General features: G+C 39.9%; 1 protein-coding gene and 1 long non-coding RNA gene across 3 annotated transcripts in view; one reads left to right on the top strand and one right to left on the bottom strand.

Annotated features, from left to right (window-relative positions):
- The window catches only part of LOC133249326 (secretory immunoglobulin A-binding protein EsiB-like), a 63783-nt gene extending 49198 nt beyond the window's left edge, over positions 1–14585 (top strand). For both annotated transcript variants that reach the window (XM_061419572.1, XM_061419571.1), the window contains exons 2-5: positions 8792–8933; positions 9093–9138; positions 12475–12561; positions 13811–14585. In XM_061419572.1, the coding sequence (XP_061275556.1) occupies positions 8792–8933; positions 9093–9138; positions 12475–12561; positions 13811–13937 (402 nt within the window). In that variant the 3' untranslated portion in view covers positions 13938–14585. The remainder of the gene's footprint in view (positions 1–8791; positions 8934–9092; positions 9139–12474; positions 12562–13810) is intronic.
- The window catches only part of LOC133249329 (uncharacterized), a 34624-nt gene continuing 21153 nt past the window's right edge, over positions 5898–19368 (bottom strand). Inside the window, exon 4 of the long non-coding RNA XR_009736912.1 lies at positions 5898–6128. This is a non-coding gene — a long non-coding RNA (uncharacterized LOC133249329). The remainder of the gene's footprint in view (positions 6129–19368) is intronic.

Here is a 19368-nt window from a genome sequence, read left to right as displayed (position 1 = left end):
TGCTTAATTTATATATAGGAGAAGAAAATGCCAGATTTTATCCTAGTTTGAGCTTATATTTTTAGCCTTCTACACAGATAATTATGATTCAAGGGACATTCAAGAATGCATGCTCCTTTAACTGATTATTGTGGTTCTCTTTTAGCTTAACAGTGGCTTTCGATATTCCTTATATGTTCCCCAAGCTTTCACTCCTCTAATGTTAACCAGGACTAGTTTTTTTCTGTAGCATGGACATACATGTGGATTGCAGGCGCTGCTGCCAGCTTCCCCTCCAACATGAGGACCAGATCTGTCATTCAGGAAATAGGTGCAAAGTTTATTCCTGGGCTAAACACTCACAGGAAGGGTGAATACGTAAGATGGCATAGGAGACATGTAGCAATCCTGAGAGATGAGTCACGCACTTAGTCGGAGAAGCCATAAGTTTTATTATCTTTTTTTTCCTCTCAGGTTTTATTTTATTATAATTTATTAGAGAGTATCTTGGAGAAGGCAATGGCACCCCACTCTAGTACTCTTGCCTGGAAAATCCCATGGGCAGAGGAGCCTGGTAGGCTGCAGTCCATGGGGTCACTAAGAGTCGGACATGACTGAGCGACTTCACTTTCACTTTTCACTTTCATGCATTGGAGAAGGAAATGGCAACCTACTCCAGTATTCTTGCCTGGAGAATCCCAGGGATGGGGGAGCCTGGTGGGCTGCCATCTATGGGGCCGCACAGAGTCAGACACGACTGAAGTGACTCAGCAGCAGAGAGTATCTTTCCCCTTGTTGTTTAGTTGCTAAGTCATGTCAGGCTTTTTGTGACCTCATGGACTGTAGCTCGCCAGGTTCCTGTGTCCATGGAATTTCCCAGGCAAGAATACTGGAGTGGGTAGCCTTTCCCTGCTCCAGGGTATCTTCCCACCCCAGGGATCAAACCTGCATCTCCTGCATTGGATTTTTACTAAGCCATTGGGAAACCCCACTTTCCCCCACCACAGTTTACCTGTTGATCAGTTATTTATTGCAACTGAGGGCATGAAAGGGTAGTAGGCCATGAGAAAAGGGTTAACAGCAAGTTTGGGCTGATCCAGGCCTGCCTCGGAATGTCTCCTCATGGTACTGTTTCCTTGGCCACAGCAGAGTGAAGATAAAATGTGGAATGTTGTGTCTATCTTGCTTTATTTACCCCTGGTCTGTGCAGCTGGGGTGCAGTGAGTGGTGGTGCAGGCCTTAGGCTGACCTGACTGGAACGGTTTAAAAGACAGGTGGAAAGTTGAGGGCGGCCTCACGGAGGCCCAGGGACCACACACACCTGCTCTGTGGCCGTTCTGCAAGTTGTGGCGGAGGGGTGGCTTCCAGGCCCCCGGATGAATGCAGAGATTATACCACCTGTATTTCCTCCCGCATTTCCCTCCATAAAGCTGAGCAAACAGACTGTTAGACTGAAGCCAGTTTGTGGCTTGTGAGCCTGGCTGTCAAGTTGGACTAGTAACAACCACTGAGGTACTGTAAAAGCAAATTCAAAACTGTTATCTCAGGTTCTTTTTTTTTTTTTTGGTAATTAAAGCTATTTTCATTTTGTAAATTACCAGTGTATTTTATGGTTTCCTATTTCTCAATAAATGAATTCAATGGGTTTTCCCTAACTGAAGCTAAGGACAAGCTAGAGATAACTAGTAAGTATTGTAAATTAAGTTCAAGTTCTGCTCCACTTAGACTCATTCATTGAACTATTAAAGAAGCTACAGTGTATGAGGCAGGTAGCTGGGTATACAAAGAAAAATGAAAATAAGCAGAACAACCTTTCTTTTGTGTAGCCTATACAATGTGGGTTTATGCGTGAGTGGGGCTGGGAGTGGTATCACTGATGCTGTAACAGAGGTGAGTACCCATCGCTATGGAAGAAAAGGAGGGTCCTCTAACCGTCCTGAAGAGCTCAGGTGAGATGGGGGCGGTTAAAGTGAGTCCACAACAGTGGGGAAGGAGAAGAGCGAACATATGAGAGACAGGAGTCTGATGACACAGAACTTGGAATTGATTGAATGTAAGGGAAGGGGTTTGCCCAGGTGGCTCAGTGGTAAAGAATCTACTTGCCAATCAGGAGACACGAGTTCAATCCCTGGGTCGAGAAGATCCCCTGGAGAAGAAAATGGCAACCCTGTCTAGTACTCTTGCCTGGAGAATCCCATGGACAGAGGAACCTGGCAGGCTACAGTCCATGAGGTCGCAAAGAGTCGGACAGGACTGAGAGGCTGAGCACCTGTGCACGGGAGGTGAGGAGGGGTGAGCTGTGAGGGAGAAGACAGGGTATTTAACTCTGGACAAGTACCATCCTCTTCTCTCCCCTGGAACAATGTAGTCTGCATCTTTATAAAAGAGCTTATCATTCTGTTTTGCAACTTGCTTATATCTCCCCCCACAACTTTGAAATGCTTGAAATCAAGGCCCAGGTCCTATGTTTATCTTTGTAACCACAGAGCGTAGCACAAACTATGTCCTCAGATTTATAGGACTGACTATAGCCAGGGACTGAAATACTGATTTCAGTCTTTTATCACAAAGGATGCACTTAAAACTCTTTTTTCTCGTAATGAATTTTGTGTTTTAATACATTTCTACTAAGCAAATTGCAATATAAAAATAATCTCTGGCTTATGATCCTTGCTGATATAAACACACACCATAATCCTTAAAAAATTCCAATCAAAAGTAAAGCAACTTGATGTTTTGGCTAGTTTTAGCAGTGCTACTGTAGTTAAATATTGTGTGTGTGCGTGCTCAGTCACTCAGTCCTGTCCTATGAAATACTGAAATAGCTTGGAATTTCCTTTTTTCCCTTCATGCTGATTTTTAGGATTAATGCTTGGTGATGTAGCTAACTTTAGCTCATTCTTGCTTAAAAATTCAGCACAATGTTGAACTTTTAATGCTGGCTTGGTTGCTACTTCTATGAGAAGAGAGGGTAAGAGATGAGAATGAGTGTGTTTTTATCTTTACAGTGCTTTAATTCTTTAAAAAAAAATCTGGAGTGAATATGGCAAAATATAAACCTACTCAATATGGCTGGTGGGTACATGGGAATCAAATTTATTTTCTGAATGCTTTAAAATTTCATACTTTAAAAGTGAAATGGCTGATTTCAAATGCCTTTTTAAAACAAATACCCATTAAAAAGTTAACACATTTACTCATGATAAAAAAAAAAATACTGTGAAATTCTCTTCTAAATACTGATTGAAAACATCTGCCCTTAACTTCAGAAAGGATAACTTTAAAAACATCAGAGTAAACACAGAATTTCAATTATTGACAATAAGGGAAGACAGATCATAAATTATATGAGAATTTTAACAATTGAAAATTTGATATTTAAAATTAAGATTTCATTGAAGCCTATAAACCCTAAATTATCACCTTTATTCAGATGACTCAGACATCTAGACATCTGTAAAATTCCTAACACCCATAGCCAGCAGCCTGCTGTACCACCCTTCTTGAGCCCAATGTGATCCAAACAAAAGTCAGCCACCTCTGCCTCCTCTCCCACTGAGTGCATCCTAATCTGGTCCTCTTAATCCAGTGATTGGAGTCACTGCAAGTCAGAAGCCCAGGGCAATTTTTTTGGTCATTAAGCCTTGCAATGTTAGCATTCACTTCATCCCAGGCTTCTTTACAGGAGTCTTTTTAAAACTGTGTCTACTTTATCAAGGTTGTAAGTAAACTAGCATTAGTCCATGAACTCAAACATACACAAACTGGGACACAGTCAATGAGTGAAAGCATGTGCATGAATGAGGGTTCCCAGGCAGCGCTGTGGAACAGTCTTGTTATCCTGGGCTTATCTCTACTCCCCCAAGCAACGTATGATCATCTGACACACAGACCAAATGAATCCCTGGGCTAAATATCAGTAGAGCTTAAATTTTTTAATGTATTATGTTCACAGAAGTTTGAATATTTTCCTTACTCCCCAGTGGAACATCTTGTGTACTTCACTTTGACAGCTGTGGCTTTATATTGTGATCAGAGTGACAGTTTTGAAACTCAAAATGATCATGTTCCCCCCTAACTCATGTCCCTCTCCCCCTCTTCCATAGACATGAACACTCCAGAGATTACCTATTGCTCTTAAAATAAGACCAAAATCCTAACATAGCCTTTGATCAAAACTTTTCTTAATTTTCCCACTGTCTCCTCCAGCTTCATCTTCCCCAAACTAACCCTTGCTCTTTGATACAAAGAAATGAAAAGTTGAGCTTTCTTGTTATACAGTTTCATTCTAGTACTTACCACAGTTGTAATTTTACTTGCATATTTTATTATTAGTATTTATCTCCCATATCATAAGCAATAATGTTTTCCATATTGTTTTTGTTTTGATCACTACCTAGTATCTAGCATAGTCCCTGGCTCATTTCTTTTTAATGAACAAATGGTCTAAAGAGAAAGAAGATAAATCATTCTCTCAAAAGATTTATATTTACATAATGCATTTGCCTATGAACCCAGATAAAAGAAGGATATGTGAAAAAAATTCAAGCATCAATCAATAAAGGGGAAATATAAGTAAGTAATATTTATGAGCTTATAGGAAGAAAATGGAAGCTCCTTAAAATTGGAAAAGAATAAAAATGGTTTTAGATTTGGAGGAAGACATAGACTCACTGCTTTGAGCTGATGGCATAAAATTATAGATGACAGTAACAAATTTGACCTTTACTTTTTATCAGTATTGCCATTTGGGTATGTCGATTGTGGAAAATGGCCTAGATGTTCTCAATAAGTTAGCCTATATATATTTTTTGGTCCAAATGAATTATATACTTAGAAGGCTTGCAGATGAAATTAATAAATTGTATTATGTGGATGTGTATACATACATGTAGGCTAAGTTGCTTCAGTCGTGTCTGACTCTTTGTGACCCTATGATTGTAGCCCTCCAGGCTCCTATGTCCATGGGATTCTCCTGGCAAGAAAACTGGAGTGGGTTGCCATGCCCTCCTCCAGGGGATCTTCCTGATCCAGAGACTGAACCCATGTCTCCTAAGTCTCCTGCATTGGCAGGTGGGTTCTTTACCACTAGTGCCACCTGGGAAGCCCCGAAAGTAAGCCCTATTGGCTTTCAAAACCAAGTGCCCAGAGGGTGAAATCAGGTGAGCCAGGTGACAGTTCACGTACAGCGGGTTGAATTTCATCACAGGAACCCTGATTTGGGGGAATCCTGATCTTTTATACCAGACAGGAGGCCTGACTAACCTTTGCTTTGGAGGGTGTGTTTATTTCCTAGGTGACAAAAATACCACAAACTGCTGAAAACCACAGACACTTATTCTCTCACAATTCAGGAGGCCAGAAATCTGAGGTCAAGTTATTGGCAGGTTTGGTTATTTCTTGGAGAAGGCAATGGCACCCCACTCCAGTACTCTTGCATGGAAAATCCCATGGACAGAGGAGCCTAGTAGGCTGCAGTCCATGGGGTCGCTAAGAGTCGGGCATGACTGAGTGACTTCACTTTCACTTTTCACTTTCATGCATTGGAGAAGGAAATGGCAACCCACTCCAGTGTTCTTGCCTGGAGAATCCCAGGGACGGGGGAGCCTAGTTGGCTGCCGTCTACGGGGTCGAATAGAGTTGGACACGACTGAAGCAACTTAGGAGCAGCAGCAGCAGCAGTAGCAATTGGTTATTTCTGGAGGCTCTGCTCCATACTTTTCTTCCAGCTTCTACTGGCTCCAGAAATCCTTGGTGTGGGGGAGGCTCACCACATACAACTCAAGTACAACCCCTTGAATGCAGTATCTGTTTACCTGTGACCCATGAGACTAAAGAGACAAGTCATCTGACTCCACACACCCAACATATGATGTTGGAACCAGCATAGGAAAACTGCCATAGACATTTCAGTTCAAAAATGGGGAAAGTGGGAGTCACAAAGGAGTTCCCAGTCTAGAGCAGTTCTGGGGTACCCCCAGACAAAGACTGGAAGTTCCTTGATTGGATTCCAAGGTCTGGAATGACTCCGGACCTTCTCCATGACTTCTGGCTCCATCCTCTGAGCCCTTGGCTTCACTCTCTGATTCATCCTTCCTTTCTTCATCACAGAAATCATGTTTTGCAGGTGAGTTTTCTTAGCTTACTTCCTGTAAGTAGAAAATCAGAGGTTCAATGACCTCTTTTTATTTTGCACCCTCTCTGTCCCTATGAGTATCTTTGCTGATATAATTCTCTCAAATCTTTCTGGACATTCTGTGAGGCTCATTAGAGTTCACTCCATTGCACAGAGCCACCATCACACATCATTTTCTACTTTTCTTTGCCCATTGTTTTCATCTATCCCTTTGAAATTTGTACCTCTTGCTTCACACTATTCCCTATTATCCTTCTGTTCTTTATAGCATTTATTATCATCCAATATAAATTTTACTTTTTAAAAAATTTATTGTCTGTTCACTCATTTTCTAACCCAACTATAATTTAAGCTACAATTGGTCAGTGAATTTTGCTTGTTTTGTTCACAGTTATCAGAACAGTGTCTGACACATACAAAATACTGAATTAATGACATAATTTCAAAAAGGATTTGAAGAGTTTCAAAACAGACATTCATCTTCTGTGAAACTTTGTGACATATAGAAATATGTGAAAGAGTATTTGTTCAGGAAGCAGAATCAATAGAGATGACTTTGGATGCCCTAATAGGATTAAAAAATTAAAGTCTCCTCCAATGCACACACATATTCGAACAGACCAAAAAAAAAAAAATACAAAAACACTTCAACAATAAGGAACACCACTACTATCACAAATGCACTCACACAAAGACTGAAACAAAGACTTTTCAATACATTATTGTGAATAACCAACCAAAGAGGAAAGAGATATGTTATCAAAGTTGAAGTTACATTATAGAAATTAGAGTAATATACAACTTATTGTGTAAGTATAAATATTTATAATTATAACTCATCATTTTGTTCATATTGGACTATGCTAATTATTTTTTCTCTAGTGTATCTTCAATATGACCATTAAATATATTTAATTATCTTTGTTTTGTGCTTATAAGAACTCTAAATGAAAGTCTGTAAAACACCATCTCTTGTTCTCCAAGTTTTCAATTCCTGATTGATTTGTTTGGTTAAAAGACTTGAGTGGAAAAGTCTATTTTTAAGCTCTTGATCTTGGAATCAGTAATAGATATTTAGCTTTCATGGCAGCTATAGAGAATTGAGTTTTTAAGTTTGAAGCTACATTTTTTTCTTCTCCTAGAAGAAAAATCATACCTGAGAGGGAAGATGTCAATCACACTGTATTTTTCTCAGAGTCTGAGGCCCTCCTCAGAATCCAGCTAGGTAAGGGTAAGAGAAGGGTATGGGGCCCTGAGCTGTCCATGCTGGTGAAGCTCTTCATGGTCTTGCTGCATTTCAAGGCTGCCCCACAGGACTGAGTTTCCTCTCAGCCACTGACCTCTGCATGAATCAACATCTCAGAAGGTGCTTGCCATATTTCTGAAAACAGTAATGGCCACATTGATTCTGTTGATGGACAATGTAAACTTGTTTGAGCATCAACCCATGGCTGAAGTACAAGCTTCTTATGGGAAGAACCTCACTTAGTAGAGCTTCCTGAAGGGAACTTACAGGTATGTTCAAGTTGCTAGAGAAGACTGATGTTGGGAGTACCCTGGTGGCCTAGTGGATAGGATTTGGGCTTTTACTGCCATGGCCCAGGTTTGATCCCTGGTCAGAAAACTGAGATTCTGCAAGCAATGCAGCATGGCCAAAAAAGAAAAAAAAAAAAAATTGATGTCAAAGCTCCTGCTAATCCACCAGCTCTTTTAGGAAGTATCCTCCACCATCAGACGAGGCTACTGGTATGAGCTGAATTTTGTCCTCCACCAAATTCATACGTTAAAGTCCTAACCTCCCTGCTGACACTGTACCTCAGAATGTGACTGTATCTGGAGACAGGGTCTTTACAGAGGTAATTATGTTAAAATAAGTTCATTAGTATGGGCTTTTGGTGTCCTCATAAAAGGAGGAAATTTGGTCACAGAGATGTAAAGGGGACAGATGAGGCAGTTATAGGGAGAAGACAGTCATTTATAAGTCAAGGAGGAAGGCCTAGAAAAAACCAATCCTGCTGACACCTTGATCTGGAGCATCTGGTTATAGATTGTGAGAAAATTCCTTTCTGCTGTGTAAGCCACCCAGTTTGTCACATTTGGTTATGTCAGCCCTAGCAAGCTGTGGGTTTTCTCATCTTCCGGAGACCCGCTGGCTCACCTGGACCTCTTTAGGGAGGAAGCTGAAAGTGCCATCTGAAGGTCTTTTAATTCTGTCATTGCAGCCAGAAGTGTCAGAGGAGACCAGGGCTGTGGGTCCTTCAGACTGGCAGAACAGGGCAGGAACCTCCCTCCCACCTTAGCCTCAGCACCATATTTCTGCCCAAACAGCAAACATATTAATTCTCTTTTCTGCTTCCTCTTTTGTTTCTGCCTTCATTTTTTCCCCCTTTTTTTCCTTAAGATCCTGTTGGTCAGTATCCAATCCTAAGTAGTTACCCAAGCCAGTTATATTACATCACCCAGAAAATTAAAAGTATACCACCCAGAATGATTAAAAATAAAAGACTAGTGATAATGTTCCCCTATAAACAGAGACCTATGCGGAACATCCTTCATCTGTAAACCATATGAATCTCATCCTGAAATGCCTTTCTTCTAGAATATATTCATTTCTCCCACGTCTGAACCGTAAGTATATCCCCACACTTCTCTTCTTGTTCCTCTTTATTTTTGTAGCTCCTAGTCATATCAGGAAGCATGGTCTCTCTGCTTTACATCTGGCTGTATTCCCAGAGCTTCCATTTCCATGTGGCACATCTTTATGCTCACTTGGGGTACCCCAGTGCCCAGCATATTGTTGGCCAGAGATACCTGAAAGGTAACTCCTTTGCTCATCTTGTGCTCATTTTACTAGGGGAAAGGGAAGGAGAGGCGTTTGCTGGTTAGAATTTGTTTATGTATCTCTAGGTTTACAGAAGATTTTAGTTAATAATTGACTGAGTCCCTTTTTTCTCTGATACCCTTTGGTTTCACCCAGGAGCTGGTGTGGTGAAGGATCAAGAGATGGCAATGCACTGGTTTAGGTAAGAAAAACAACCCCTACCAAAAGCAAACCTCTAGAGCTGTCATTTCAGGAAGTGCTGAGATAGAAAACCTTATGATTTTGGCGCTTCTTCTCTAGAACAAAAATAAGGTACACTTTCTTGAAGTGTTGGTAACTTCTTTTTCCACTCAGCAGTGAGGTAGGATTAGTGACGGAAGTGATGTCTCATGCATTTCAAAACAGTCTACAGATTAGCTTTAAAAGAGCTAAACTGGAGAATATGTACTATTCTAGATCAAGATCCAGAACATCAATAATTTTATTAACCAGCACTGTATTAGCATTACCTTGCTTATTAAAGTTTTGAACTCTTGACAATTAGAGACAGATTCATTTGAATTTAAAAGTAGAAATGCATTTATCTATTGTTTATTCTATTTTGGGCCTAAATTCCATTCAATATACAAATTTTTCCACGGGCAGCTTTTATAATTCTGATTGTATAGCATTGGTGTGATGAGTCCTCACAGAAAAAAACATATTATATTTGCAGTTTGAGAAAGTAATAATAACTTTGGAAACAAAGACTTGAATGCTTTACCTAACACTCTAAGGGTTAGACAATGGGAATAAATAGGCTCTGAGATGTTAGAAACTCCATTCTACATGGAGACTGTGGTAGAAAACAAGGACAAGTTAGGACTAAGGTCAAAGTCACTTGATATAGAGAACTGGCTTAGGGTTCATGAAGTCTCAATTTCATCAAAAGTAGAAACCCCTGAAAATGGAATTTTGCCATAGTATTCTTTAAAACGATATTGTCCAATATGGCAGTGACTAGCCACATAGGCCTCTGAGCCCTTGAAGTGTGGTTAGTGTGAATGGAATGTGCTATGCATGTAAAGTACACACAGAGTTTCCAAGACTTCATATGAAGAAAGGAATATAAAATATCTTACCAACAATTCTTTGTATTGATTATACATTGAATGATAATATGTTGGATATATAGGATTAAATAAAATATATTATTTAACTTTACTTATTCCTTTTAAAACTTTTGATGTGGCTATCAGGACATTTAAAATTACCATGGCATGCATTTTATTTCTATAGGGTAATGCTGATGATCAGAGTCTCCTATGATCCAGAGAAGTGTTTGGTTATCTGAGTGAGCAGTGAGCACAGCCATGGCTTTGCCATTGCCCTCGTATTGATGAGATCATCCTTCTCAGATGCTTTTTGTCTTCTTGCTAGAATAGTGGGTGACAAGCTTGGCTACATATTAGAGTCCCCTGGCGAGCTTTTGAAACATACTAATGCCCAACTCCAGACTGACTGAGTTGTGCTGAAAAGCATCCTGGGTAGCTGTAACGTGTAGGGAAGTCAAACCACTGCTCTAGAAGTCCACATTGATTTATAAAGTAAAAACGAACCAGCAGAGGAAGTCATTTCAGTAACACATTTTAAAACGAAGTTTAAAGTGGATATTCTGACCAAATTCACCTACCAACAGAAGTACCTTTGAGAATCAGGAAGGGAATGACATGGCTCTAGAATGGCTAAGCATGGTTGGTATTTAACTCTGCTTGGCTGGAAGCCTTGCTACTGAGACCTAGGCCACACACCAGCAACACTGGTATCACCAGGCGGGTACTTGTTCGAAATGCAGTATTTGAGGCCCTGACCCCAGCCCTACTGAAACATTATAACAAGATTCATTTGTTATAGTGAATGAAGATTCATAATCTTCATTATAACAAGATTCTGGGGTGGCTAGTACATGGATTAAAATTTTAGAAGTGTTGCCCTAAATAATATTTTGTAAACCAGACCTTCCTTACATGGGGCATACAGTTAAAAGCCAATTTCAAAAACATTTCTATTTTTCAGTGATGGAGTCCACTGTCAGGAATGGGATGGGGAAAGTATTACAAGGCAAGATTCCTCCCAGCATATTTTAAACATATCTTTTATGGTTCATGACTCATTAAATTTATTTATTAAATTAGTGCCTCATTAAAGTTTTCTTTTTGTCAATTGTGAAGCTTTCTTATCTAAATGTCTGGTGGCTCAGATGGTAAAGAATCCACTCACAATGCAGGAGACCCAGGTTCAATCCCTGGATTGGAAAGATCCCCTGGAGAAGGGAATGTCAACTCACTCCAGTATTCTTGCCTGGAGAATTCCATGGAGGGAGAAGCCTAGCGAGTCCATGGGGGTCCATGGGGTCACAAAGAGTTGGACACGGCTGAATGACTAAGCACACACAGCATGTTGTAATTTTAATATTTTTTTTTCCCTGTGAAAAGTCTATTCATGCAGTCTGCTCACTTTCCCAGTGGATGTTGTTATTTTCCTGCTTACTTTTCAAAATGTTTATGCATTAGAGATAGAAAACTTTTGTATATTTCCTTGTAATTTGGACTTTTCCCACCTAATCATAAATAAATGAAAAGAACTGCAAAGTAGCAAGGCAATAATTATATAAATTGCACTGCCCAATATGATGGCCATTAACCACATGTGGTCATTTAAATTTAAATAAACTAAAAAAATTCAGTTTCTCGTTGCACTATCTACATTTCAAGTATTTAATACTCACACACAGCTAATGGTTACTGTAGTGGAAAGCACAGATGCCAAACATTGTCATTTTTGTAGAAATTTCTGTTGGAAAATATTGGCACATTACATATTTCAGCAACTGGAAATAGTGCTTAAGAATCAGGTTACATGCTACTGAATTCCTAATATTCCCAGATGGTCCTTTCCTATATTTTGATTTCCTATATATTTTGGAGAGAAGATTGTAGTTATTTTAATGTTTGGAGAAGCTGATGAATGAGTTTGGAACAAATAAGTGATTGAAATAGTCTTACAACATCAGTTTTGTTTTTTTTTTTTAATGCTTTGCTTGTTTCAAATAAGAGTTTTCATTTTTTTTTTTTTTAAATGAAAGAGGCTTATTAACATTTGTCCCAATGTAAAAGACAGAAGTAATGGTTTTTCAGAGTGTCCTTCAGTCATGCCTGACTCTGCGGCCCCATGGACTGTAGCTCGCCAGGCTCCTCTGTCTATGGGATTCACCAGGCAATACTATTGGAGTGGGTTGCCATGTCTTCCTCCAGGGGATCTTCCTGACCCAGGGACCAAACCAGCCTCTCTTACGTCACCTGCACTGGGAGGCAGGTTCTTTACCACTAGTGCCACCTGGGAAGCCCCATGATTTCCAGTAATGGTTACATATTTGTATTAACAGTGCCTTTGGTTGTATTAAGGGAATCCATTTTCACAGCATTGTTTCCTTGTTTTTTGTTGCATATTCCTCTCCAATCTGATTTCCACTTCCATTTTCTTTTCCTCTCTTTTTCAGACGAGCCTCCCAGCAGAACCATCCTCATGGTTCCTTTAACCTTGCAGTAGGAAAACTGAAAAACATAACTGGATCCATGGAAGTAGGGTAATGAAAATTAGCAGTTTTCTCCCTTCCAACTGAGATGTCATTCCTTCTAAACCTGCCCCCATACATTACCTGAAATTGACAGATGAAAGCATTTTATATATAGTGCACTTCCCACTCTTGCCTTTTTATCTACTTACAGTGCTATGAGTTATGATAAAAGTCACAAAGTAAAAGGATCTAAGATTCATATATGTGCATAGAGCCCATGGAATAAATTCATAAGGTATCTGATGAGTCCAAAATGAAAGGCCAGGTTATTTCATGATCCTAAGAGTCTCCTGTGAATTTTTAAGGTTCCTAGGAGTCCCATCTTTACAGCTGTAGAGCATTTTCTCATAAACAGAACAGAACATGGAAGAGTATAAGGTAGAAAGCTCTTTTGGGACACAAATTCTGTTTGTGTTTATGAGATGAATCCCCTTTTGATTATTCACAGTCCCAAGAGAAATACTACTTTTTTCTCTGGAGAAGTTTTTCTTAAAGTTTTTGAGTAGTTCATAATCTGTGATATTTTCATGCAGAGATTCTGAGTCAGAAACATCTTCTTTCATAGGCCTTCCCCAAATAAACTTCAATTTTCAGCTTGTTTTAAGAAATGCAACTGACATGTATTCCATTACCACGTTCTATGTGTAATTCCCACCCCCCAATCGTAGACTCCAATCCAGCTCAAGTTGATGAGTAGATGAGGTTCAGAAAGAAGGAGTCTCAGTGAGAGCCTGAAGGATGGTGTGGGTCTAGGGACTTGGTGTAACACGCAGGTATATTGGTTTCACGCATTACTTGGTAATGAAATTTTGAAATGACCAATGGGAGGCAGCCAAATCATACGGTGCAGTCAGTGTTCTCTTTCACAACTGCTGGTGGGCAGTTTTACAACTGACTGATGAGCAGGTTGAATGGAGCCCCTCTCCAGTTACCACTCTCAAACCAAAATATAGAATTTGCTTGTAAGAAAGGGGTGTCTCAGACATTACCTAAGAGTCTTGGCTGGAAAAATTTTTCTAAATGGGGCAAAAGTATCCAGCTGGACTCTGATGTTGTAAGACTGTTTCTTTGGGTAGTTTTTTATTTTATTATGAAGACACTCATGATGAAACCCAGATGAAATGGCAAGTGTTTCACTCAGTACCTTAGAATGAGTCTAAACAGGTGTTAACATGGCCCTTAGCCTAAACACTTGGACATGCAGGTTCTTTGAATTCACTTTTTCTTTGTGATTCTACTAAGTAACTCTCTCTCCTAGGGACATAGAGATGCTCCTTCATGTTGCTGCAAGACAGGGGATCCAAGAGGCCCAGGAACTTCTGGAGAATATTATTTGGACTAAAAGCAAGCCCTTGCCAACTAAAAGAGTGGGGAGTTTTTTATAAACATTAACACATGTCACGCATGCTTTTTCTGAAGCAGGGTCTGTGTGTCTCTTGTCAACCGTGGCCTTGCAGTGTTTTGTGGAACTGTCAGTGGAAGTGGATTTTACTTACAGTTTTATATGCTGCTGCATCTTCAATTTGCTGTTCCAAGTCCTTTAAAGCAGTAGTACCCAACCTTTTTGGCACCAGAAATTGGTTTCATGGAAGACAATTTTTTCCGCGGACCAGGGGATGGGCGGGGGATGGTTTCGGGAAGCTTCAACCGCATTACATTGATTATGTGCTTTATTTCTTTCATTATTGCATCAGCTCCACCTAGATCACCAGGCATTAGATCTCAAGGCTGGGTATTGTTGCTTTAAGGCAAGGTGTTGCCTATATGTTTTCCTGGGGTCGGAGTTTGACCTCTTCTGGATGGAGAGGTATTTTCTTTTGCTTGCATGACTGCTCACCTCAGTTAAGTTTCAAGTCAGTGAGCACTGTACACAGTGGTGGGAGGGAAGGAAGAAACCTGTCACACTAGAGACTTGGCTTCTTAGATGGGTGAGTTGGCGCCCACACATCCACGGTGAAGGAGATAAACTCTTCATTAGCCTAATCTATGACATGTGGTGTTCTGCTTAAAATAAACTCGTTTTCATCTCTACATTTCAATTTTCTGCTCCATTAGGTTTCTATGGTATTTTATTGTATTCGCTTTTTGTATTACAAAAAGGCCTTTATGGGGAAAAATAAGAAGGCCATGAATATTGTCACTAGGAGGGAAAAGGCTAAAGTAGAAGAATTCAGAGTTATTGAGCTCCTGACATGTGTATGGTTTTTCCTAACTGCTTTCAAGTATGTTAGTATTAACTTGGATCAAAGCCTTATGAGGTGGGTAGTATTATCATTCCCATTTTATAGATGTAGAAACAGGTGTAGAGAAGTAATATGTGCAGAGTCATAGCATGACTGGTAAAATAGGTTTAAATTTCTTAACTAGTTTGACTAACACTTCTCCCTTAAATTATTTTTTTTCCCCCTTAAATTATTAACATCTCATTCCTAAGAAATTCAAAGATGCTCCAAGAGCAGGTACATGACTCTATTACTAGTACACAATGAGAACTTACCTTAGCCAATGACTCAGTCATGTTTTCTAACTGTATTATTTGAGCACAAGCCACATATTCATATTCTTTTAAAGTACTATTTTTAATCTTCAATATAGCTAGCTGCATTTATTACATTTCGATTATAGCATGATTCTCTCCTGGGAATTTAAATTCAGAAACATGATGTAAGAATGACAAAAGTGTTACAATAGAATTCAATAACATAATTAAGCTGTGTATAAGATACTTGTTTTGCCTTTAAGTTCAAGTGTCGAGTTTATACTAGGTGCATGTTCAGGATGACTGAATCTCAGGCAGTCTCTTTGTCCAGACTTGAGCATATAAACATTTAAAGGATGAAGATAAAAATGGTCAAATATTTTCTTTTTTCCTGCTTTTCATTATTTTACAAGCACTTTAAAACTCTTCAATGTAGAAAATCCAAAATTCATAAACTAAGGTCTTCACTTGAACCTCTGTTAAGTATTTCTGTCATTCCTAGAAACACTTCAGGTTTTCTTTACATTTTTCCAGAGGACACAGTCTTCACTTCAGTCTATGTTGTTTAAGGTATATTAATAACTCTGAAAAATTTATCCTGAGCCACGAATTCCATTTGCATAATACTAGGACAATAATTTCAACCATCTTGTAAATGTGCATTTTTTTTACCTTCACGATGATACCCACTTTCTGCGTACTAAGTTGATAAGTTGTGTCCAACTCTTTGTTACTCCATGGACTGTAGCCCTCCAGGCTCCTCTGTCCATGGGATTTTTCAGGCAAAAATACTGGGATGGGTTGCCATTTCCTTTTCCATGGGATCTTCCCAACCCAGGGATCCAAGTCTCATCTCCTGTGTCTCCTGCACTGGTAGGCAGATTCTTTACCACTGAGCCACCTGGGAAGCCCTGATACTCACTTCAGTGTATTTCATTTTAAAGTCGTATTTCAAAGACATATAAGTATTTCTTATAGTGACCCTGGTGGCTCAGACGGTAAAGCGTCTGCTTACAATGCGGGACACCTGGGTTCGATCTCTGGGTTGGGAAGATCTCCTGGAGAAGGAAATGGCAATCCACTCCAGTACTATTGCCTGGAAAATCCCATGGACAGAGGAGCCTGGTAGGGTATAGTCCGTGGAGTCACAAAGAGTCTGACACAACTGAGCGACTTCACTTCACTTCACTTCGTAGTGACAACCAAAACTGGCCATTGTGAGGATATACCGTAGAAATAATCACTAACTGGTGTTAAATTTATTTTTAAGAAATTCTTTCAGGTGACTTCTATAAGCATCTCAAGCTAATACTGATTTTGTTTGCATTCAGTTCAGTTCAGTTCAGTCGCTCAGTCGTGTCCGACTCTTTGCCACCCCATGAATTGCAGCACGCCAGGCCTCCCTGTCCATCACCAACTCCCGGAGTTCACTCAAACTCACGTCCATTGAGTCGGTGATGCCATCCAGCCATCTCATCCTCTGTCGTCCCATTTTCCTCCTGCCCCCAATCTCTCCCAGCATCAGAGTCTTTTCCAATGAGTCAACTCTTTGCATGAGGTGGCTGAAGTACTGGAGTTTCAGCTTTAGCATCATTCCTTCCAAAGAAATCCCAGGGCTGATCTCCTTCAGAATGCACTGGTTGGATCTCCTAGGGACTCTCAAGAGTCTTCTCCAACACCACAGTTCAAAAGCATCAATTCTTTGGCGCTCAGCTTTCTTCACAGTCCAACTCTCACATCCATACACGACCACTGGAAAAACCATAGCCTTGACTAGATGGACCTTTGTTGGCCAAGTAATGTCTCTGCTTTTCAATATGCTATCTAGGTTGAAGATAATGTCTTTTAATAGTTCATTGTTGCTGAAATAAAGTAATAAACTAATTGAAAAGGCATAACTACAATTAGAAAGACTATGTATGTACTCACTTTAAAACCTCTTCACTTTTAACCTTTATGCCAGAGTGTTAAATAGAGCATGACCTGCCAGTCCTCTAGGGTTGAAGCTAAATCCCTCATGCAAAACTGGAGAGTGAGAAGGATCAGGAATCCCCTGAAGCCAAAGCAATACTTCTACCTTTCCTTCCTGGAGTTGGAGAAAGAGTCAAGTGAGAAATGCAAGAAATAAAGAGGAAGAGGGGAAGAGGAACAGAGAGAGAACTTGTTTGTGTCCATTGAATCTGGATTTAGAAATGGAAACAATGTATTTTAAAGTTTATTAAAAATTAGTATTTGGCATATCTTAAAAACTGAATTAAACTGTTGGTGAGTTGCTCACCCAGGTAACCCAAAGGCAGTACTAATATCTGAATAAACTTTTTCACCTAGGATCCAACTTACTGCAAAAACTATTGATGCATTTTAAATTCTTAATATGACTTAGAAATTTACACATGTTCTTTTTGTGCCAAAGTAAACATGTGAAGTCCTCCTCTTGTTCTTTTTTCACTCTAAATTCATGCTGTTCTGTCAAGGAGGCAGGAGACCAAACGAGTGTGCACCAGCTTTGGAAACAATTGCATGAGTTTTGCAGTCTTGAACATGTGGATTTACCTTTCTAAGTTGCCTCAGCTGTGCAATATCAACTACCCCATAGAGTCACTGTAAGGATTAAATGAGCTAATGTTTAAAAAGCACAATGCTTTGCATAAAGTAAGCAACTGTATTGAAGATGGGTATAAACGTTGTCTGGTATGAGAAAATGAGAGAGTCGTTGTTTTCTGTCAGAGTGAAGCAAATGAAACTAAGCCTCAGGTCCTCACTTGCTGGAACCCCTCGCAAATGTACTCAGAATAAGATATTTTAACCCGAGTTGACTCGGATCACTTTCGCTTCTCATTTTGACTTCTTCTCTATCACATTTGCCCTGGCATAACCCAGCATTGAAGGACTGCAGGCATTTCTGGATTTCAGTTGTGGGAAGTTGAGTTGAGAATATGTTTAGTTTGGGTTAGTGCTTCCCTGTTGGCTCAGACGGTAAAGAATCTGTCTGCAATGCAGGTGACTCCGGTTTGATCTTGGGTCAGGAAGATCCCCTGGAGAAGCAGTGGCTACCCACTCCAGTATTCTTGCCTGGGGAATTCCATGGACAGAGAAGCCTGGTGGGCTACAATCAACAGGGTCACAAAGAGTCGGACACAACTGAGTGACTAGCAATTCCTTGCTTACTTAGTTTGGGATTGGGGGATATATCTCATACTTCCACGTATAGTTGAGTTACTGCTAGCTGTCTTGGTGTTGCAATGGCTTCTGGAAAACTTCCAACGGCTCACTGTAATTTGTGCAGGTGCAAAACCAGAGGTGTGGTCAAGCTGTTGAATATTTGTGCAGGAGCCAGTCTCAGAAATACGTGGGTGGTGGAGGAGGACATAGCTTGATATGCAGCCATATAAACTAGATGCAACAAGTATAAAATTCTTTTAAACCCTTAGGGCTCATGTCATATAAATTTGGTAAAAGCCTTTCCAATATTAATCATAATCCCCAAAAGTCACATGAACTTACCAATAATAAGCTGTGAAACTGAAAGTTTTCCTAAATTATCAATAAAATAAAATTTGCAAACCCTGTTTACAGAGATACCAAAGTCCTTCTATTCTCTCTATAGAAATTTTAAAATAATTGTCCTATGAAAAAGTGTTCAAAAAGCATGAAGTCTAAAACACAGGAAAAAAGGCTAATAGGAGTATGTCAGGAAGTTAACACCATTGTTATTTCTTTCTGGATGCTCACAGTATGTGTCAGTTTTTAGTTTATTTGTTGTGATTTCTTTCTTCCTTTTTTTTAATTCCCTGATACATCTGTATTCAATTTTGGATTCACAAGTTTGCGATTCTTTTTCTAAAGGGAGCCCTCAAATTGTACAGGCTTCTGAAGCACACTACTTGGATCTGACCCCCTTTGTGATCGTCTGCCAAATGGCCCAAAAGGACCTTGATTAACATACCTCTGCTTGTTACTTTCCTTGTCTGTGAGTTCTAAAGTAGTGTAAAACTGAGAAACCTAAATATAAGTCAGCACTCTGTCATGGCTTCTGTATCCAGGGATTCTCCCTTGACAAGGAAACCTGATTGGCAGGGAAGCCTGGCGTGCTGCAGTCCATGGGTTCGCAAAGAGTCGGACACGACTGAGTGACTGAACTGAACTGATAGAAGGGATGAGCATCTGTGGACCACAGTGTCTGTGGGGATGGGAGTCCTGGAACCAACCCCAGTGGATACTGGAGGGATGACTGTATTTATAGTGATGGAATTTTAAAAAAAGCTTTTTATTTTATATGAGAGTCCCTTGGACTGCAAGGAGATCCAACCAGTCCATCCTAAGGGAAATCGGTCCTA

Source organism: Bos javanicus, chromosome 6, assembly GCF_032452875.1.
Source record: "Bos javanicus breed banteng chromosome 6, ARS-OSU_banteng_1.0, whole genome shotgun sequence".
In the NCBI taxonomy this organism is placed as follows: Eukaryota; Metazoa; Chordata; class Mammalia; order Artiodactyla; family Bovidae; genus Bos; species Bos javanicus.
The sequence above is the reverse complement of the archived record's forward strand: the minus strand, read 5'-3'. Positions and strand labels throughout refer to the sequence as shown.